Consider the following 18,099-nt stretch of genomic DNA (forward strand, 5'->3'; position numbering starts at 1 on the left):
CCAAGGATGTGACGTCACATCACCCCACTCGGCTGCTGGGCTTCCTATTGGACGGTTTCTCTGGTTCTACAGGAGGGAGGAGCCGCGCATTTGAGTCAAACTAACTTGACCGTTTCGGAGGTCACGCCCCCGACGTTTCTGATTGGTTGCCGAGGGCAAACCCACAATAAACACAAGCATGCTGTTTCCCACTAAACGCACAGCCAGGGGAAATATGTACTTTATATTTTAAAAGCCCTGCACAAGGCTGAAATAAACAGCGCTGGCATCTGTGTTTAAATTATATATTTGAGAACAGCAGACGACCCTTTTATGATTCCTTAAATTTTTTATCCATATTTGGTCATTTGGAGTCATTGTATTGGATCGTCTATTATATTCATAACTATGTCACATTGTGAATTTTCATACAAAACCACGGCAGAGTAATCCTCTCCTTGTCACATCTTCGGAGAAAAAAATCAAAACAAGCCCGAGGAAAGAGGACGTGGGAATCCAGGTCGAAGGCAGCTGATTGGCTGGAGTATCTGTCAATCATCATTGGTCGGATGGGTTTCTCCGGCTTCAGCCGAAAGCACGTTAGTCCTGAATGAGCCTCAGTGTTTGGCATGGTTTGACAAGTTTCCCCCCCGGACGATTGTTATGGGGGTAGGAGCGAGCAGTTAGCGGACGCATTAGTGAAAAAGTTGCGGCTCTTTATTGCGTGTGTTTCCAGCAGACCTCGGGATCTCTGTCCAATGTAGGAACTTTCCAATTTTCCACCCCTCCATCTGAGCGATCCGTCAGCCAGTTAAGTCTACAAGGGAAAACCAGATACGGGAGTAAACATGAACAGCCTGTCTTTTGACGATCCTTCGTTGGACAACTTGGATCCAACGCTGTCGCTGAATGACCCCAGCGATATTGACACGGCTCTTCTGAGCGACATTGATGGTAAGAGAACATACACCGGGGGGCTGTTAGCTAAGCCAGTAACGTTTGCTGCACAACTCAATTAAAATTCACGCACTCCAGTGTTTTATTTGTAATTCCCCCTGCGTTCTAAAACGAGTATTTAGATTAAACTAAGGCATGATATCGCACAGCACTGGCAACCTGAAGGCTTTAATAGCTCCCACCAGCCAGCGTTAGTTAGCCGACGTGAGCTAACGTTAGCCGTGTTTTGCTAGCGAGTTTTCTGAAGAAGCGTGCTGGGCTTGCAAAGTTGGTAGTTGGCATTTTATTTCTACCTACTTCATCTTAATTGTTCAGTAAAACTATAATTGGAGCCAGGTTAGCTAAGCTAAAAGGGCTAATGTGAGTGGGCCCCGCCCCCAGCACGCGCCACAGACAGGGGTTAGGGGTTACTGTAGTTCATTCCTCCTTATGGGGTTCACACTACCTCATTTGACCGGATTTTCAAACCTTTATATTTATTTTGTATACTATCATTTTATTTTGTATGTTAGTCAAATTGTATCCTAAACAAGTAATTACTATGACTACAAGCTTGGCTGAAAACAGTTTTATGTACATATATATATATATAGGTGGGCAAGCAGACTGCAATGGCAGCTGAGGTAATACGGAAGGAGTATCCGTATGATAGTTGAGGTGTACAGTAGTGGGCTATATATGATAAATGTATAAAAAATGTAGAATAGCAAATTCGGTACAGCTATATGTAACGTGTGGCGTGGATTGCATTAAAAGCAAGCAGTTACAGACTCTAACATTTTACAGCAGAATGACCACCAAATCTGGCGATTTGCATGTTGGGCAGGGGCACTTTTTTTTTACAAGACGGTCAAACATATTTCATGATAACAGCCGACGTGTGTATTTATGATAAGCCACATTGTGTAAACATTTTACTCGGAACCGTGCACGCTGCGAGGCCGTGCTGCCCGAAAACCCCATCCTAAAAGTTGACCGACAGTAACCCGCCGGTGGAGCTGCTCGATGGTAACCTCGTGTGAAGCCACAGACAGTCCCTCTCTTTTTCCCTGTCTTGGTCTGATCGGCATAGCAAGTCTCCGAGACGCGCTCTGATTGGTCGAGAGCGATCACCTCATACACAACACTGGTTCACAAATCCAGGCTGCAGCTCCTCACTGCAGCCGTGAGCCATAACATACACACAGACAGTTGGATTTGTATTTATTCATTTCCTTTTTTTTTTTTTTTTTTTAAATATATATCCCCAAAAAAACGGAATCTGCTCACATTAGGGAAGGGGTGTCAAACTTATTTTAGTTCAGGGGCCACATCCAGCCGAGTTTGATCTCAAAGCAAACCAAACCAGGAAGATGACAGAATAGTAACCTATAAGTAATGGCTACTCCATTTGTTTTAGTGCGAAGAGGAACATGTAAATTAGAATAGAAAAATACTTTATTCATCCTCTCGGGGTGAAATTCAAGTGTCCAGTAGCTTGTACACAAACATACACAGACATCAACATAACATAACAACAAATTAGGACAATGTTAACATTTAACATTAAGGACAAACTGTCCTTAAAATACTTAAATTTCTTAAGGAACATCAGTTTAATTTGAGCCCGTTGCCTATGTAGTCCTCAGTGTTGTGTTCTGTCCCCTCCTTTGACTTAAATCAGTGGACACATTAGGTCTACATGTTATTTTCATTGAATAAACTGCCGTCTTGTGAAATTATTTGACATTTTTAAATATTTCCAGGGCAGAATATACACTCATTTGCTAAAGCATTAGGTGGAATATGAATGCATTTCAAAATAAAAACACTAAAGCCCCTTTAATGACTCATAATACTCAGTTTATATAGAAACAATGTAGAAACAGTCCTAATGTGTGTGTGCATGTCTCATCCCATGGTTCGTACCTGCCCAAGGACTGGAGATGGAAATAAGCTTTTAGCTAAATCGAGTACAAAACATCTCTTTTCACTTTGTAATTCATGTATTTTGTACGTGGTCCCTGAGAGAAATAAAATAAATAATGAAAAAAGACAAAAGAAACGTGTGTTGGTGCAACACAATAGAATTCAATAGTACTACAAACCACAGCGTCCAAACGAACCATGCCGTAAAACCTTCACGAAGCTAAGATCTACGGAAAAGACACATTTGGTAAATGTTTTTATATCCGGTGTGATCGTGCAACAATATAATAAAGTTTCATCACTCTTTTGTGGAGCTGGTGTTTACCATGTGTTCGTCACGTGTTGGTATAACCATGTCACTTTAATAGTTTCAGTTATTCATTCAGATTCCTTATTTAATTTAGTTACGTATTAGTTCTGCACATAAACAAATAGTAAGTTGTCATGAATAATAAAGTTGGGATAAAGGTATAAATATGGAGGAAATGTTTCTTATGTTACCAGAATGTATTTACTGTGTAATTTCACGCTGGCATAAATCGTTTCTTTATTGTTTAAGCTTGGTTTTTCACTCTTCTGACGTCTCTTCCTTTACAGACATGCTGCAGCTCATCAACAACCAGGACATGGAGTTTGGAGGACTCTTTGATCCCTCTCCGTACAGCGGGGCTCCTCCGACCCAAGAGATTCCTGCTTTGACACAACCGGTCCCCCCGGCTGTCCCTCCCGCTCCCGCTCCCACTCCCACTCCCACCGCCGCGCCTTCGTCTTCCTCCCCCTCTTCCATCCTAAGCAGCAGCCCCCACCTGGACGCACTCCTGGGCCCTCCCATCACCCGCAGCTCCTCCACCCCGGACAAGGCCTTCCAGCCTCCCACCTTCCAGCAGTCTCCTCTGGCCAAGGTACCCGTTGCCACCCAGCGGCAGCAGCAGCAGCAGCCGACCTCCCCGCAGCAGGCTCAGACCCTCAGACAACCCCAGCTGGAGCAGCCCCCTCCCATCCTCAGCCCGCCCGCCCCCGCCCTGGCCGCTTCACCTCACGGCTCACCGGGAGCGCCTAACCCGGTGTTCAGCTCCACGCCTCAGGCTCTTTTCGGCTCCCCCGCGCCCCAGACTCCACCTCACCCCCAGCAGCAGACGCAGCCTCAGGCCCGGACCGTCAGCGGCAGCCAGAGTAGCTACGCAGGTAAGTGCTCTTTGACGGGGATGGGGGTTTGTTCTGACTTCACAGAGTAGTGTGAGGTTACACGGAGAAACAAAGTTGAGTTTTACTTGAAAATGGCAGGTTCTGACCAACAGTCTTTCTGCAACACGTTGATACACAGCGTGACAAACCTGGTGGAAATGAATTTTAAAGAAAGAAAACAAATATATTGCATTTTTAGGAAATGGTAGTGTAATAATAATATTTTACTTAATTACAGGCATCAAATCCATCAGTGATTGTCTCTTTTTAACAGCGTGAATAATATGTGCAGTGCTGTTTCATTGAACTTTCAGACACAGGGAGGAGACTGCAGCATATATAATGTCATTTGTTCTTTACTACCTGTTTAATCTTCAGCATAAAGTCTTTGTTTATTAGCTTAAAATGATTAACCCTCTGATTAAGCTTAAAGCAGATGTCTTACACCGTAGTGTCCAGTAAGGTAGCTCTTCAAGTTTATCACATTTATCAAGTTACGACACTAGTTTATTCATTGTAAAGTTGTAATCTGATAGACTTTGCTCCGCAGCGTAAGTCTGTTACCTAAAATGAAAATGCTTTGTCTGAGCACCACCTCTTCTACATGTACACAGGGAAGTGCGTTTGCGTTGTGTATTATTTGCGTGTTGTTTGCTGTGTACATTCTGCAACGCAAAAGCTTCCGCGCCTCCTGGACGTTTCCGACGACACGTGAATGTCGGCGTTTCACGGTGAACTCCTTAGACACGATGCGTTTTTATCAGCACCTGAGAAAACCCCTCGAGCCTGGCACGGATACACTAATGCAATAACGAGCCCCCGATTGGAGCTGATAAGAAGCGCACCATGACTCACTGAAAGCTGTTATCACGCTTTTATAATGAGATGACCGTTCACCTATTTGCCTACAAACCTCAGAGAACCTCAGAGCGCGTGTGTGTGTGTGTGCGCAATCGTTGTTGTGTCACAAGACAAAGCGAATCACAAAAACCTCACATCTGTGGCCAAGACGTTGGGAAGTTTTTCACTAAAGGGTCACAAGTTCAAATCCCTGGAGTCCAAACTCCTCCCCCGGTTAATTTTCACGCAACAGCTCCTCTAAGGTGAAGCCAAAGCACGTAGAGCTCCCCCTGGTGACTGGCGGCAGTACGCCTCCTCCATGTTAGTGGATGGCCCTCGGGCCAAACTAAAACACTAAAATACTCGTCAAATAATTTTCACGGTTGGATCTGTCGTTTTAGGTTGTTTATGTAATGTTGCTGCCTGCTCCATTGTCAGTTCTTTAGATCAGTTTCGTTGTGGTTTGAAAACAGGAAGTGACATAATGGTCGCCATGTCAACCACGGCAATCAAAATGAAAAACAAGTACAATCCAACATTTCTTTGTAACCGGTGGAGGTACTGCAGAGCGCTGTGTTAGGTAAATGAAAACACAAGTGTGTCTGGTGGAAGTATAGTTTAGTCATCGATATCGTGGTTCTATGTGTCTCCACTCTCAAACTGTACTTTGCAGACTCCCGTACCCACGGAAAAATCCTCTGTTTGGCCAATGTAAGGAGGTGGGAACGCACTCTCCATGTTTATACAGTCTATGTGCTAATCACGTGTCGAGCTGCTATGGTTAGGTTAAATGCACAAACAGCAACATATATTTAAAACAGTGCATTGGATAATCTAGAATTATTCTAATTTCCAAGTTGAAATTGCTGTGGGGGGTTCAAGAGAATAATTATTCTGCTTTCCTACAGTAATTAGACAGTAGTAATTACATCATACATTGTAGACTTGCTGTCGAATTTGCTTGTTGGCAAAAAAAAAAAAAAAAAACAGACAAAGAAATGAGTTGATTTCACGGATGTTTCGTATCATTACACACGCTTTACTGACAGCCGAGGAAATCTCTGTGGCACCTCTGTTTTTCCCAGCCGGCCCCCCGAGCAGCGCGGCCTCACCTGTCGCCAGCCTGTCGTCCTCGCCTCCCTGCGTTCAGCCGGTGACGATTCAGGCTCAGCTCCAGCAGCTGACCACCGCCTCCCCTCTCTTGGCCACGTCGACGAGCCCTCCCGTTCAAACCATAGCGCCCCACGTCCAGCAAGTCCCCGTAAGTCTGGAAGGCTGGCCGCCCGGGTCCTCGTTCGTGTTTGCGATTTTTTTTTTTTTAGCGTGCTCATTGCGGTGTCCTCCTCAGGTGCTGCTTCAGCCGCAGTTCATCAAGGCCGAGTCTCTGCTGCTGACCACTCTCAAGCATGACCCGTGCATGGTCACCACCATGTCCTCTCCCACAACTCTGGCCAGCACCAGCCCAGTACAGAGCACTTCACTGCAGGTACCGTCAACTAACGGTTAAACTCCAGAGGCCGTAGAGTGCAGCCGCCGAGGTTACACCTAAGCTATAACCGCTCCGTTTACCTCCTCAGGCCTTTATGGGCGGGGGCACTATCCTGACCACGGTGCCCGTCATGGTGGACGCTGAAAAGCTGCCTATCAACCGCATCGCCATCAGCGGTAAGCCGTCAGGCCAGCCGCACAAGGGCGAGAAGCGCACGGCCCACAACGCCATCGAGAAGCGCTACCGCTCCTCCATCAATGATAAGATTGTGGAGCTCAAAGACCTGGTGGCTGGCACTGATGCCAAGGTGAGACGGAGCTTATTTAAAAGCACAATTTACTAGGAATCCTAGCCTATCTTTGCGAACATAAAATGTTTTTATACCACCCTTTTTCATCAAGTTATATCATAACACAAATCTCATACTTACGCTTTCAAATGACCCACAGAGTATTTGTTTTCAAGCTTGTTCCTTTCTTTCTTAGCTCAACAAGTCTGCAGTCCTGAAAAAAGCCATCGATTACATCCGTTACCTGCAGCAGACCAACCAGAAGCTCAAGCAGGAGAACATGGCTCTTAAAATGGCAGCCCAGAAAAACAGTACGCACTTAAAAACCTTCTCCCGCCTCCGTTCCCCCGACTCCCCCGTGATGAGATTTGTCGATAGCCGCTGACTGACCGGCCCCTCCGCTCACTCCGTCGCTCCTCTCCTCTTGTCTTTTCTCAGAGTCCCTCAAGGACCTGGTCGCCATGGAGGTTGACGGGCAGGCGGACGTGAAGAACGAGCTGCCCACCCCGCCGGCGTCTGACGTGGGCTCCCCGACTTCTTTCTCGCACTGTAGCAGCGACTCGGAGCCGGACAGTCCAATGAACGAGGACACCAAGGTACGCGTCTCTGGCCTAAGATGTAGTTGAACGGTTTTGAAACCTAGCAAATGTTGTGCACCCCGAGCCTCTGCAATCAAATTGTACTTTTATACAGATAGTTTGAAGTAACAAGAGCTCTGAACTCTCCTCTTTGCAACAGCCGAACACGGGCGTGTTGGACCAGTCGGCAGCGGGCGGCTGCGCCGGCGGCATGCTGGACCGTTCCCGCATGGCGCTGTGCGCTTTCACCTTCCTCTTCCTCTCCCTCAACCCTTTGGCCGCTCTGCTCTGCTCATCCGGCGGCAGCTCAGCCGAAGGCGCCGGAGACGTCGGCGCTCACCACGCGGGCCGAAGCATGCTGGGCGTGGATATCGCAGGTAGGCTTTGGGGAAAAGCTGAGTTTGAGATATGAGGCTGCTGTCAGTAGGTTATCTTCATCTCCGGGTTCTTTTGTCCACAGCTGACTCTTGGGGCTGGATGGATTGGATGCTTCCGACCATTCTGGTGTGGCTGATGAACGGTATCCTGGTATCGGGGGTTCTGATCCGACTGCTGGTTTATGGAGAACCTGTGACCAGACCTCACTCGGGATCATCCGTCTTGTTCTGGAGGCACCGCAAACAGGCTGATCTGGACTTAGCTAGGGTATGATATTTTTTTTAAAATAGTTTGATTCGCCTGTCCCAACAGCGTTCCTCTGATTTATCCTCACCTTTTCTCTTTCTCCTGATCCCCTTGTAGGGAGATTTTGCCCAGGCCAGTCACAACCTGTGGACCTGTCTGAAGGCTCTTGGTCGCCCCCTACCAACCTCCCAGCTGGACCTGGCCTGCGCTGCCCTCTGGTCCCTGTTAAGGTTCTGCCTCCAGCGCCTCTGGGTGGGCCGCTGGCTGGCCGCCAGGGCCGGGGGCCTGCGATCCGATCGCCCCCTGCAGGAGGACGCCTGCAAGAGCAGCCGAGACGCGGCCCTGGTTTACCACCGTCTGCACCAGCTGCACATGACAGGTCGGCCCTGGGGAAGAATTTAGTTTCTAGATTAAATCCGTGTGGTAGAACCGAACACTCCGGGGTGGCACGGTGAAGCTATCAGTCATTAAACAGTAACTCGGCTTAAATTGATTTAGTGCCAATAAATAGTTTAGACTGATGCTGAGGAAGAAATTGCAGACTTCTGGCATCATTTAGAGTTTAATTTGTTTCCATTAAGGTGGAGGTTTCATTTCCCCGCTGGTGATTTAACTGACTTTTCAAATTAAAATGAAAATGTATATGAATTTAGCGTTTTGCAGTGGTGATGTGATGCGATAAATAAGTTGGTCTGATCTATGAGCTTCTGTTTATTTATGCGTTGTATCGATTTTCATATTCAAAGTAATATTGACTTCTCTCAATGAGTTTACTGCCTAAACTTTATTGTAGTATTGGAGCGTCATACAAATTTTTACCCTTACCAATTCGCTTTTATCACTGTTGCATCACTTGCCTTTTTCACATGGATGTTATTCTTCTGTGTTCTGCAGGGAAGCTGAACGGCAGCCACCTGTCGGCAGTGCACATGGCCCTGAGCGCAGTGAACCTGGCAGAATGCGCTGGCTCATGTCTGCCTGTAGCCAGTCTGGCTGAGGTGTATGTCTCCGCAGCTCTCCGAGTCAAAGCCAGCCTGCCGAGGATCCTGCATTTCACCTCTGTAAGTCCCTTTTATTTTCGCAAGCATCTCATATATATTTAAACAGCGAGCAGTTTGGAATTGACATTTGCGAAAGTTGCCTTCTGCGGTAAACGGATCCAGAGGCTCATCCCGGCCTCTGAACACACTGAACCAAAACTATTTTTATTCCTTACAGCGCGTGTTCCTGAGCAGTGCACGTCAGGCGTGCCTGTCGTCCAGCGGCAGCGTACCTCCAGCTATGCAGTGGCTCTGTCATCCACTGGGTCACCGCTTCTTCGTGGACGGGGATTGGGCTATTCGCAGCACCCCTAAAGAAAGCATTTACAGTCAGGCCGGCAACACCGGTCAGTGTTCACCGGGGTTTTTTTTTATGTAATGCCTTATTAATGTCGCGGGTCCTTGGCATTTGTTAAAGTTAAAAGATTTGTTGGTACTCTTCCAGTGGATCCTCTGGCCCAGGTGACTCAGGCATTTAGAGAGCACCTCCTGGAGAAGGCTCTGTACTGTGTGGCCCAGCCTCACGGAGAGAAAAGTCCCAGCCAGGGCGAAGGGTGAGAAAACCAGACACGCTATAAAAGAAACTACGAAACAAAAGATTTTAAAGTTACCGATATGTGAAACAGAATTATTCACCACGCGTCTGTCCTCAGGGAGTACGCCGATGCCCTGGAGTACCTCCAGCTGTTGATCAGTGCATCCGATGCAGCTGGTGCCACATCCCAGTCCTTTGCTATTGGCTCCAACATGGCGACCGTGACTGGTAGGTCACTATAAAGACTTTCTATTTACAGACCATTTATTTCTCTGTTCCATGTATGAGAAGATAGACATCCACCATGTACGGAGGTTTTGAAAGTACATGACCGAAGCTACTTCACTAAGCAACACTATATTTTAGAGATTAACCAATATGGACTTTTTAGGTCCGATACGGATTTTTTCTTTGCGTCAGCATCGGCCGATATGTGCTGCCGATTTTTCTGAGATAGTAGTTGGAGCCGATACTGCTTTTTCACCCTCCATTTACATGAAAAAATGACACAATGATAACAAATGTATTTACCGAACTCAAAGTATATTTAACCCTCTTATATATACATGCTCTCTGCTAATGGGTGAGCGGGAATGTATGGGCTGCACAGGCCCACAGTGCCTCCAGCTGCACAGGGCTGCCTATGGATGCGCCTGTCTGTAAATCTTGCTGGGGAAAAAAACAAACAAACAAAATATATATATATTTATATTTATATATATGTGTATATATATATGTACAGGTGCTGGCCAGTAAATTAGAATATCATCAAAAAGTTGAATTATTTCAGTAATTCCATTCAAAAGGTGAAACTTGTATACTGTATACTTTCCTTCCACACATAGTGATATATTTCAAGTGTTTATTCATTTTCATTTTTATTATTACAACTGACAGCTAATGAAAACACCAAATTCAGTATCTCAGAAAATTAGAATATTCTGAAAAGGCTCAATATAGAAGACACCTGGTGCCACACTAATCAGCTGATTAACTCAAAACGCCTGCAAAGGCCTTTAAAAGGTTCCTCAGTCTTGTTCTGAAGGCTCCACAATCATGGGGAAGACTTCTGACTTAACAGTTGTCCAAAAGACGACCATTGACACCTTGTACAAGGAGGGCAAGACACAAAAGTTGATTGCTAAAGAAGCTGGCTGTTCGCAGAGCTCTGTGTCCAAGCACATTAACAGACAGGCGAAGGGACGGGAAAAATGTGGTAGAAAAAAGTGTACAAGCTCTAGGGATAACCGCACCCTGCAGAGAATTGTGACGACAAACCCATTCAAAAATGTGGGGGAGATCCACAAAGAGTGGACTGCAGCTGGAGTCAGCGCTTCAAGAACCACCACGAAGAGACGCATGAAAGACATGGGATTCAGCTGTCGCATTCCGTGTGTCAAGCCACTCTTGAACAAGAAACAGCGTAAGAAGCGTCTCGCCTGGGCCAAGGACTGGACTGCTGCTGAGTGGTCCAAAGTTATGTTTTCTGATGAAAGCAAATTTTGCATTTCCTTTGGAAATCAAGGACCCAGAGTCTGGAGGAAGAGCGGAGAAGCACAGAATCCACGTTGCATGAGGTCCAGTGTAAAGTTTCCACCGTCAGTGATGGTGTGGGGTGCCATGTCATCTGCCGGTGTTGGCCCACTCTGTTTCCTGAGGTCCAAGGTCAATGCAGCTGTCTACCAGGAAGTTTTAGAGCACTTCATGCTTCCTGCTGCTGACCAACTTTATGGAGATGCAGATTTCACTTTTCAACAGGACTTGGCACCTGCACACAGTGCCAAAACCACCAGTACCTGGTTCAAGGACCATGGTATCCCTGTCCTTGATTGGCCAGCAAACTCGCCTGACCTTAACCCCATAGAAAATCTATGGGGTATTGTGAAGCGGAAGATGCAATGCGCTAGACCCAACAATGCAGAGGAGCTGAAGACGACTATCAGAGCAACCTGGGCTCTCATAACACCTGAGCAGTGCCACAGACTGATCGAGTCCATGCCACGCCGCATTAATGCAGTGATTGAGGCAAAAGGAGCCCCGACTAAGTATTGAGTGCTATACATGCGCATGCTTTTCATGTTCATTCTTTTCAGTTGGCCAACATTTCTAAAAAAAAACATTTTTTTCATTGGCCTTTTCAGAATATTCTAATTTTCTGAGATACTGAATTTGGTGTTTTCATTAGCTGTCAGTTGTAATAATAAAAATGAAAATGAATAAACACTTGAAATATATCACTATGTGTGGAAGGAAAGTATACAGTATACAAGTTTCACCTTTTGAATGGAATTACTGAAATAATTCAACTTTTTGATGATATTCTAATTTACTGGCCAGCACCTGTATATGTATCGGCGAACGCACCCGCATATCCCCCGATACCAGTAACATACGCAAATATCGGCCCGATATATCGGCCGATCTCCACTATATTTTGGCTCCTTACTTTCATACTACTCATCCTTTCAGAGAGAATTGGGTTCGCTTGTGTTGCACCTGCCCTAATTGATTTTCCTAAACAGCTTGCAAATTAAAAAGCTGCGAGACTGGAAAAAAAAAAATCTCCCATTGAGGCCGAGCAGACACTCCACTTCCATCCTCCCCCTGCCTTAGTTTGTCCTCACTGATCACTGATCTGAGCAAAGCAGGGCTAGGTAAACCCGAGGCATCTGCGAGATTGCTTCATCTATCTTCGGCTCTGTCAGATTGGTGATCACCTTGAGAGGAGGAAGGGAGACTGCGGGGACTTTAATAGGAGACATTTCTTGGCAGAGCCTCAGGTTGCTCGCGCGGTGTTGGCGTACGTGTTGCCTAATGTTAAATGAAATAGTATTGCCTTACTAGCAAGTCGTCAAAATGACTGATTTTTTTTTCTCAGCTCTTGTTGTGACTGCGCCAGAGGGGAGATATGGATTGGCTCAGAGGTCAAAATTCACATGTCAGCTGTCTGCCCGTGTGTGCAGACGGGCGGCAATATTTGCATGTTTGACCGTCTGGTGCTGTCTAGCGTTTTGACCGTTTCCCTCCACAATCCCCAGGTTGTGACCCTCACTCCAAATGGTGGTCCTCAGTTGCTGTAGTAATCATCAACTGGCTCCAGGGGGACGACGCTGCAGCGGAGAGATTGTATCCGACGGTTGAGCACCTGCCCCGAAGTCTGCAGAGCGCCGAGTAAGTTGGAAAATCTGCAACTTCTGCAGCCGGGTCGCGAGTTCAATCTCCTGAGCCGGGGACACGCTTCGCGACACTTCCGCCACCTTTACCTGCGTCTGATTTTTTTTTTTTTTTTTTTTTTCCCTCTCGTTATGTCAGGAGCCTTCTACCGAAAGCATGCCTGAACACCTTCAGGGCAGTGCGGGCTCTGCTGTCCAAGCCGGAAAACTGCCAGCTGAGCCTGAGCTACAGTGACAAGGCCAGCGTCCTGCTCCGAGACAGCCTCAACCTAGGACCGCACTGCCACAGCTCCAGTTTAGACAAGGTACGCACGCGCGAGAGCTCAAGTCGGCTTCGTGTTTATTATTCCTCTCAGGGGGAAATTATGCGAAGGCCGCGACGTTTGCGTTTTAAAAAAAAAATACAGTGAAATGCCGGGAATTACCCACACGTACACATCATCACTGGCACATGAACGCACCTCAGCAGACGGCGAATCCCCCCACAGCTAAAGCGCTCGATGCGATGCTGCAGTGTCCTACCCTCTGGCTCTCAGCAGATGGTGGTGCTCGCGGATAGGTGGCTCACAGCGTGCGCACGTCTACGGCCAGAGCTGCGGTGCATTGTAGTTGCATTGCATGTGTGTCTCGACGGAGTGCAATGTATCTGCAGTGCAACACAGAGCTGGGCCCCTAACGGCAGGAGTAACTCATTTCCGGACTTTACACCCACTTTCCAGTTCATTAGGTGCGCTATTGAAATGCGTTCTAGTTTAACAGCCCTGTGCTGAATCTTCGCTTCATGACTGGTTTACATTGAAACAGTTTAAGTTTAAGAGAGGTGGTGATTCAACTGTGATGAACTGAAATGTGAAGTTTTAGCTTTGAACACTGGCTAAAATGTGTTGGTACAATGTAGTTCGGTGGTTCCACATACTACGTCCAGCATCCACACTCTCTTGGGCTAAGGAAGTATTGACTTAGCGTTATCAAAGTTTTTAGTTCCGCATACCGTACTGGAAGTGCAAGTGTGTTTATTAACAGCCCAAAACGTTCTCTCCCTTTGCATTTCAAACACGACACATTTGTCACACGTCCAGCCCTGATTCTAATCCCGCGTGTTTCTCCCAAGGTCGTCCAGTTGCTGTTGTGCGACCTGCTGTTGGTCATGAGGACCAACGTGTGGCGCCTGCAGCAGCAAGGGGCCACTCCCTCGGGGACGGGTTCGGCGGGCACCAGTGGCCCCGCCGGCGTCCACCAGGCCTCCCCCCCGGAGCTCCAGGGCTTTCAGCAAGACCTCAGCTCCCTGCGCAAGCTGGCGCACAGCTTCAGACCTGCGATGAGAAGGGTACGTACGGCGAAATGGCAACGGCCACTGCGCAGATTCAGATTCAGATCCACATGCTCCTGGAGATATTTCAGTTCCAGAGCACTTTTGCTTAGTTACGAAAGAGGCTAACGCTGTCATTAGTTTGGTGCACGGCCATCAATCCCAGGGCCAATTAATACACACGATGGTAGTCGTTAAAAGAAGTGCGTTGAACGTAGGAACAAAAATACCACGGCGCATACTCCCACCACGGTACGACTCTCTGTCTAAATGAGCCGGTATGTGTTGCAACGCACAAAAGAAAATGTTTAGCGCGGCTTCAAAGTCTGAGCTGAACATCGTGTGTGAGTCATCACTTGCTTTTCCTCCTCCTCCTCCTCCTCGTCTCATCTCTCGCTCACTCTCACTTCCAGTTGTTCCTTCACGAAGCCACAGCCAGGCTGATGGCGGGGGCGAGTCCCACGCGCACACATCAGCTTCTGGATCGTTCCTTGCGGCGCAGAGCTACGCCCGGAGCCAAGACAGGTGCGTGTTTGACGTTGAACCGTTTCATCTAATCACCGGTTATTTTGCTGCTTTGTTTCTTCTGCTTGTATTGTTAGAGTTAGAGGGACGCACACGGTTAGAGCTGTGACATTTTGTTGTTCGTCGTATGATTAAACGTGATTTTTATTTTTCCTCCATGTGCGTGCATTTGATGAGAAGCTGTCTTAGAGGGGGATGAGAGGCAGTGAATTACAGCAATCAGTGGTTCTAATCAGCTTCTCATCTATCTTGCCCGTTTGTTCATTAAATCACATCGATGCTTACACGAGACGCTGCAATCCGATTGGCTGTCGGCGGCTGACGACATCAGAAAGCTGAACACCAGGGTAACGAAATACTAATTTTTAATTTTTTTTTTCTCCTCCCCGCGTGCAGAGGAGTGTGAGACGAGGCCCGGCCAGCGGGAGCAGGCAGAAGCGGTGATGCTGGCCTGCCGCTACCTTCCACCCTCCTTCCTGTCGGCTCCGGGCCAGAGGGTGGGCATGCTGGCCGACGCGGCGCGCACCCTGGAGAAGCTGGGAGACAAGAGGACCCTCCACGACTGCCAGCAAATGATTATAAAACTGGGCAGCGGCACCACCGTCACCAACAGCTAAAGTGAAGAGAGGGGGGTGAGCCCGAGAGAGAAGCACGGACACTGTACATAGAAACATGTCTCGCACACACAAAAAAACAAAAAAACACAGGCAGACCGAAAAGAAACACGCTTCCGTGAACGGGACTACACTGTCGAATTTTTGGCGTGAAGCTCTTGAACAAATTTATTAAAACAGTACAGATTCATATCAAACCGGGTTATGTGAATTGCTCGTCCCTCTCAACCCCCCCCCCAACCCCACATCAGAAGGCACTTGTAGAGTTCACTCTCTAATTATCAGACCACGGGAATCCTTTGTTTCTCTCGCCGAGCTGAATCCCCTTAAAAATGCGCTGCAGTGCCACAGTTTGACCACAGTGGGGAGCCATCACGTTCTTAGGGTTCAACAGTTCAACTTGAGGTGCATATGTGAGAAGTATGAACAAGCTCGGTGTAGCACCTGAAGCCCCCCCTCAGCCAGTCTTCTGCGAGCTCAGTGGTTTGCAGAGCGAGGTGTATCTTTGGTCTTGGGGGGGGGGGGGGGGGGGGGGGGTTGGATTGGTCTGACCGTGAGTTTATAAAGTGGGAAGGCACTCCACTCCAGGTTGTTCAGATTCAGTCCAATATTATTTTATTTGTGCTCCAACTTGCCCAAGCCCTTTGTCTCTATGTGCACTAGGCCAGTGAGGCTGACTTCAGTGAAATAAATAATAATAAGGCTTTACGAGGTTATTTTTTCCAGTCGAGAAAGGTTTAGGTTGCGTTGTTGTTTTTTGCCGTGTACATATTTTAAACTGTATTTATAATCTGTATGAAGCAGTATTTTGCATAAACAGAGTGATAAATGCTTATTTTCTTCCCTTAATCCTGTTTCGTTTGGTAGTTTTAGAACCAAATAGCATAGTCACCGCACTGTATTGGCAAACGGGAGACCTTTGGTGTCGCGGTGACCTTTGCGTCGCATCGGCTGATTCCGTCAACCCTTTGCCCCGTTGCACACGTACGCAACTGCGATATCAAAAGTACCTGGCACCGCCTCATTCTGTTAAACCGACAACTATGACATGGACCTTTGGCACTTCTGCCAAGTTGCGTAAATCATGCAGTCAATTTCAGAATAACTTTTTTCCAAAGAGGACCCGTATTAAGTTCCGTGTTGGGAACTGAGTATCAGTACCGGGTCAAACGTTATGTCATCTGAGCACCGTGGGGTTGATTTTGGGCGTTTCTCAATACCAAGTACCCAAACTTCGGATTTTTCTTTCTTGGTAGTTCAGACTTGACAAGTTGGACGATGAATTGAGGACGGGAGGACACCGTATGGTCATTCTGTAACTGGAACAGCAGCGTACTGGATGGTGCCCTCAAAACGCACCCTGGGATACCTGGTTACTCCGAGATGCATCTTCGGTAAAACGAGTGAAGCAAGAACATATCTGGGCATCTGGACTGTATCCGGTCCATTGCTTAAGCAGCTATGACGTCCAAGTCCAAGCTGAGAAACGCCCTGAGTTTCCCAAACGTCACCAGATCTGGTCACGTGGAGCTCGGCCTCTATTGAATCTCCTGAGGTTTTATCATAGCTCTAAACGTGAAGCCCAATGTTTGTTCTTCCAGTCATTTTTTTTATGGTCCAACTCCCTCGAGAACCACCAGTTTAATAGGCATGTAAAAAGCAAAAAAAAACAAAACAACAACTTTGGCATGTGTTTTTGTCCCCGGACCATTTTGTTTTTTTATATTGTCACTAATGTGAAAGACTGAAAGGACATTGGAATCGAGATGACTGTGATGCAACCATGTCTACATGTGTGGTTCGTTTTTTTTTTTCTTTTTCTTTTAACTTCCTTGTTCTTCAGGTTCATCCTTTTATCATGTAAATATTAAAACATTTTGTAAAGAAGGCGGTGGTGTTTTGGTCATTTCTGTAGTTCCGCTGGTCGGTACAAGCAAACTTTATTGAGACTCCTTCCACTAACGGGATTATGTACGTAGTATGAGTTGGGGCTTCCGTGAAAAAATGTTAGCCAGAAAAAAGCAGATTATTAAATTGGGCTCCCTAACCCTAACCCTAACCCTAGGGCCGATAAAGAATCTGCTTACCAGGGATAAATTTCAACAAGTAGCTCAAGTCATAAATGTGGATTCCTCTTATGTGTTCATGTCGGTGCGGGTTCAGTGAAGACAAAATAAAAGAGCAGGCGTTGGTCATAGCAGCATTGAAAGGTGCTGGTATATTTAACATTGGCGTTACAAAAAACATTTCAAACAAATGATGCTGTGTCATCAATTCCAAACAAATAGACATGAAAATCAATAAAACTGCATGCTCCCACTTAAGACAAGTGACATTCCCAAAAAAGGTCTTTTTTTTTTTTCATCAATGGATTCTTTTAATAACATTTTATAAGCAATAACATATTCCATTTTATAGAAAATAAACATCTCTAGGAAATACTATACACAATTATATTAGTACATCACATCTTACATTTAAACAGCATCAAATACTTATATACACCATTAAATAATGAGTTTCATAAAAGAGAAAGTTTGCTGTGGTGTTTTTGCACTTCTTTTTTTTTTTTTTTTTTTTTTGTCTTTTTAAATGCTCTAATACTTAAATATGTCTCCTTTTGATATGACCAGTACTTCAACTGGCGCCCTGCGCAGGGCGTCGTCGTATAGCATGGCAGAGAGAGAGAGAGAGAGAGATAGAGAGAGAGAGAAAAGAGGCTACATTTTTAGATACACAAACAGACAGGTGTGATATGGAATCTGCACTGAATGCACGTCTTTCGGCACGGCTGTGGCGCGTGAAATAGTTCTACTCCACTGAAATGTTTAACAGTTAATACTTCGGAGCTGTACACAGATATGAGTCGACGTGGCCTGACCCTCGTTGGATTCCTCCCCAGCCCTCGTCTGCGACCCGTCGAGTGACGATGACGGCATCTACTGTACATACTGAATGTGCGCACAGTTTAATCGAACTCTCAGACGGAGTTTACAGTTTTTTTTTTTTTTTTTCTTGTTTTCGTACATATTTATATACATACATGTATGTATA

The 18,099-nt window shown here is 46.4% G+C and overlaps 1 protein-coding gene across 1 annotated transcript; it reads left to right on the forward strand.

The window, feature by feature from the left end:
• Positions 1 to 494: 494 nt before the first annotated feature.
• On the forward strand, positions 495 to 16,932 carry srebf1 (sterol regulatory element binding transcription factor 1). Its single transcript, XM_047571864.1, has 19 exons — positions 495 to 933; positions 3,442 to 4,029; positions 5,955 to 6,130; positions 6,218 to 6,355; positions 6,447 to 6,665; positions 6,844 to 6,958; positions 7,086 to 7,243; positions 7,386 to 7,602; positions 7,686 to 7,870; positions 7,967 to 8,228; positions 8,744 to 8,910; positions 9,068 to 9,236; positions 9,335 to 9,443; positions 9,543 to 9,652; positions 12,463 to 12,595; positions 12,737 to 12,902; positions 13,709 to 13,924; positions 14,320 to 14,431; positions 14,828 to 16,932. The coding sequence occupies exons 1-19, from the start codon at positions 828 to 830 to the stop codon at positions 15,046 to 15,048; spliced, it is 3,567 nt and encodes a 1,188-aa protein (XP_047427820.1). The 5' UTR covers positions 495 to 827; the 3' UTR covers positions 15,049 to 16,932.
• Positions 16,933 to 18,099: the final 1,167 nt, after the last annotated feature.

The sequence above is a fragment of the Mugil cephalus genome, chromosome 20, assembly GCF_022458985.1.
Source record: "Mugil cephalus isolate CIBA_MC_2020 chromosome 20, CIBA_Mcephalus_1.1, whole genome shotgun sequence".
NCBI classification, from domain to species: domain Eukaryota; kingdom Metazoa; phylum Chordata; class Actinopteri; order Mugiliformes; family Mugilidae; genus Mugil; species Mugil cephalus.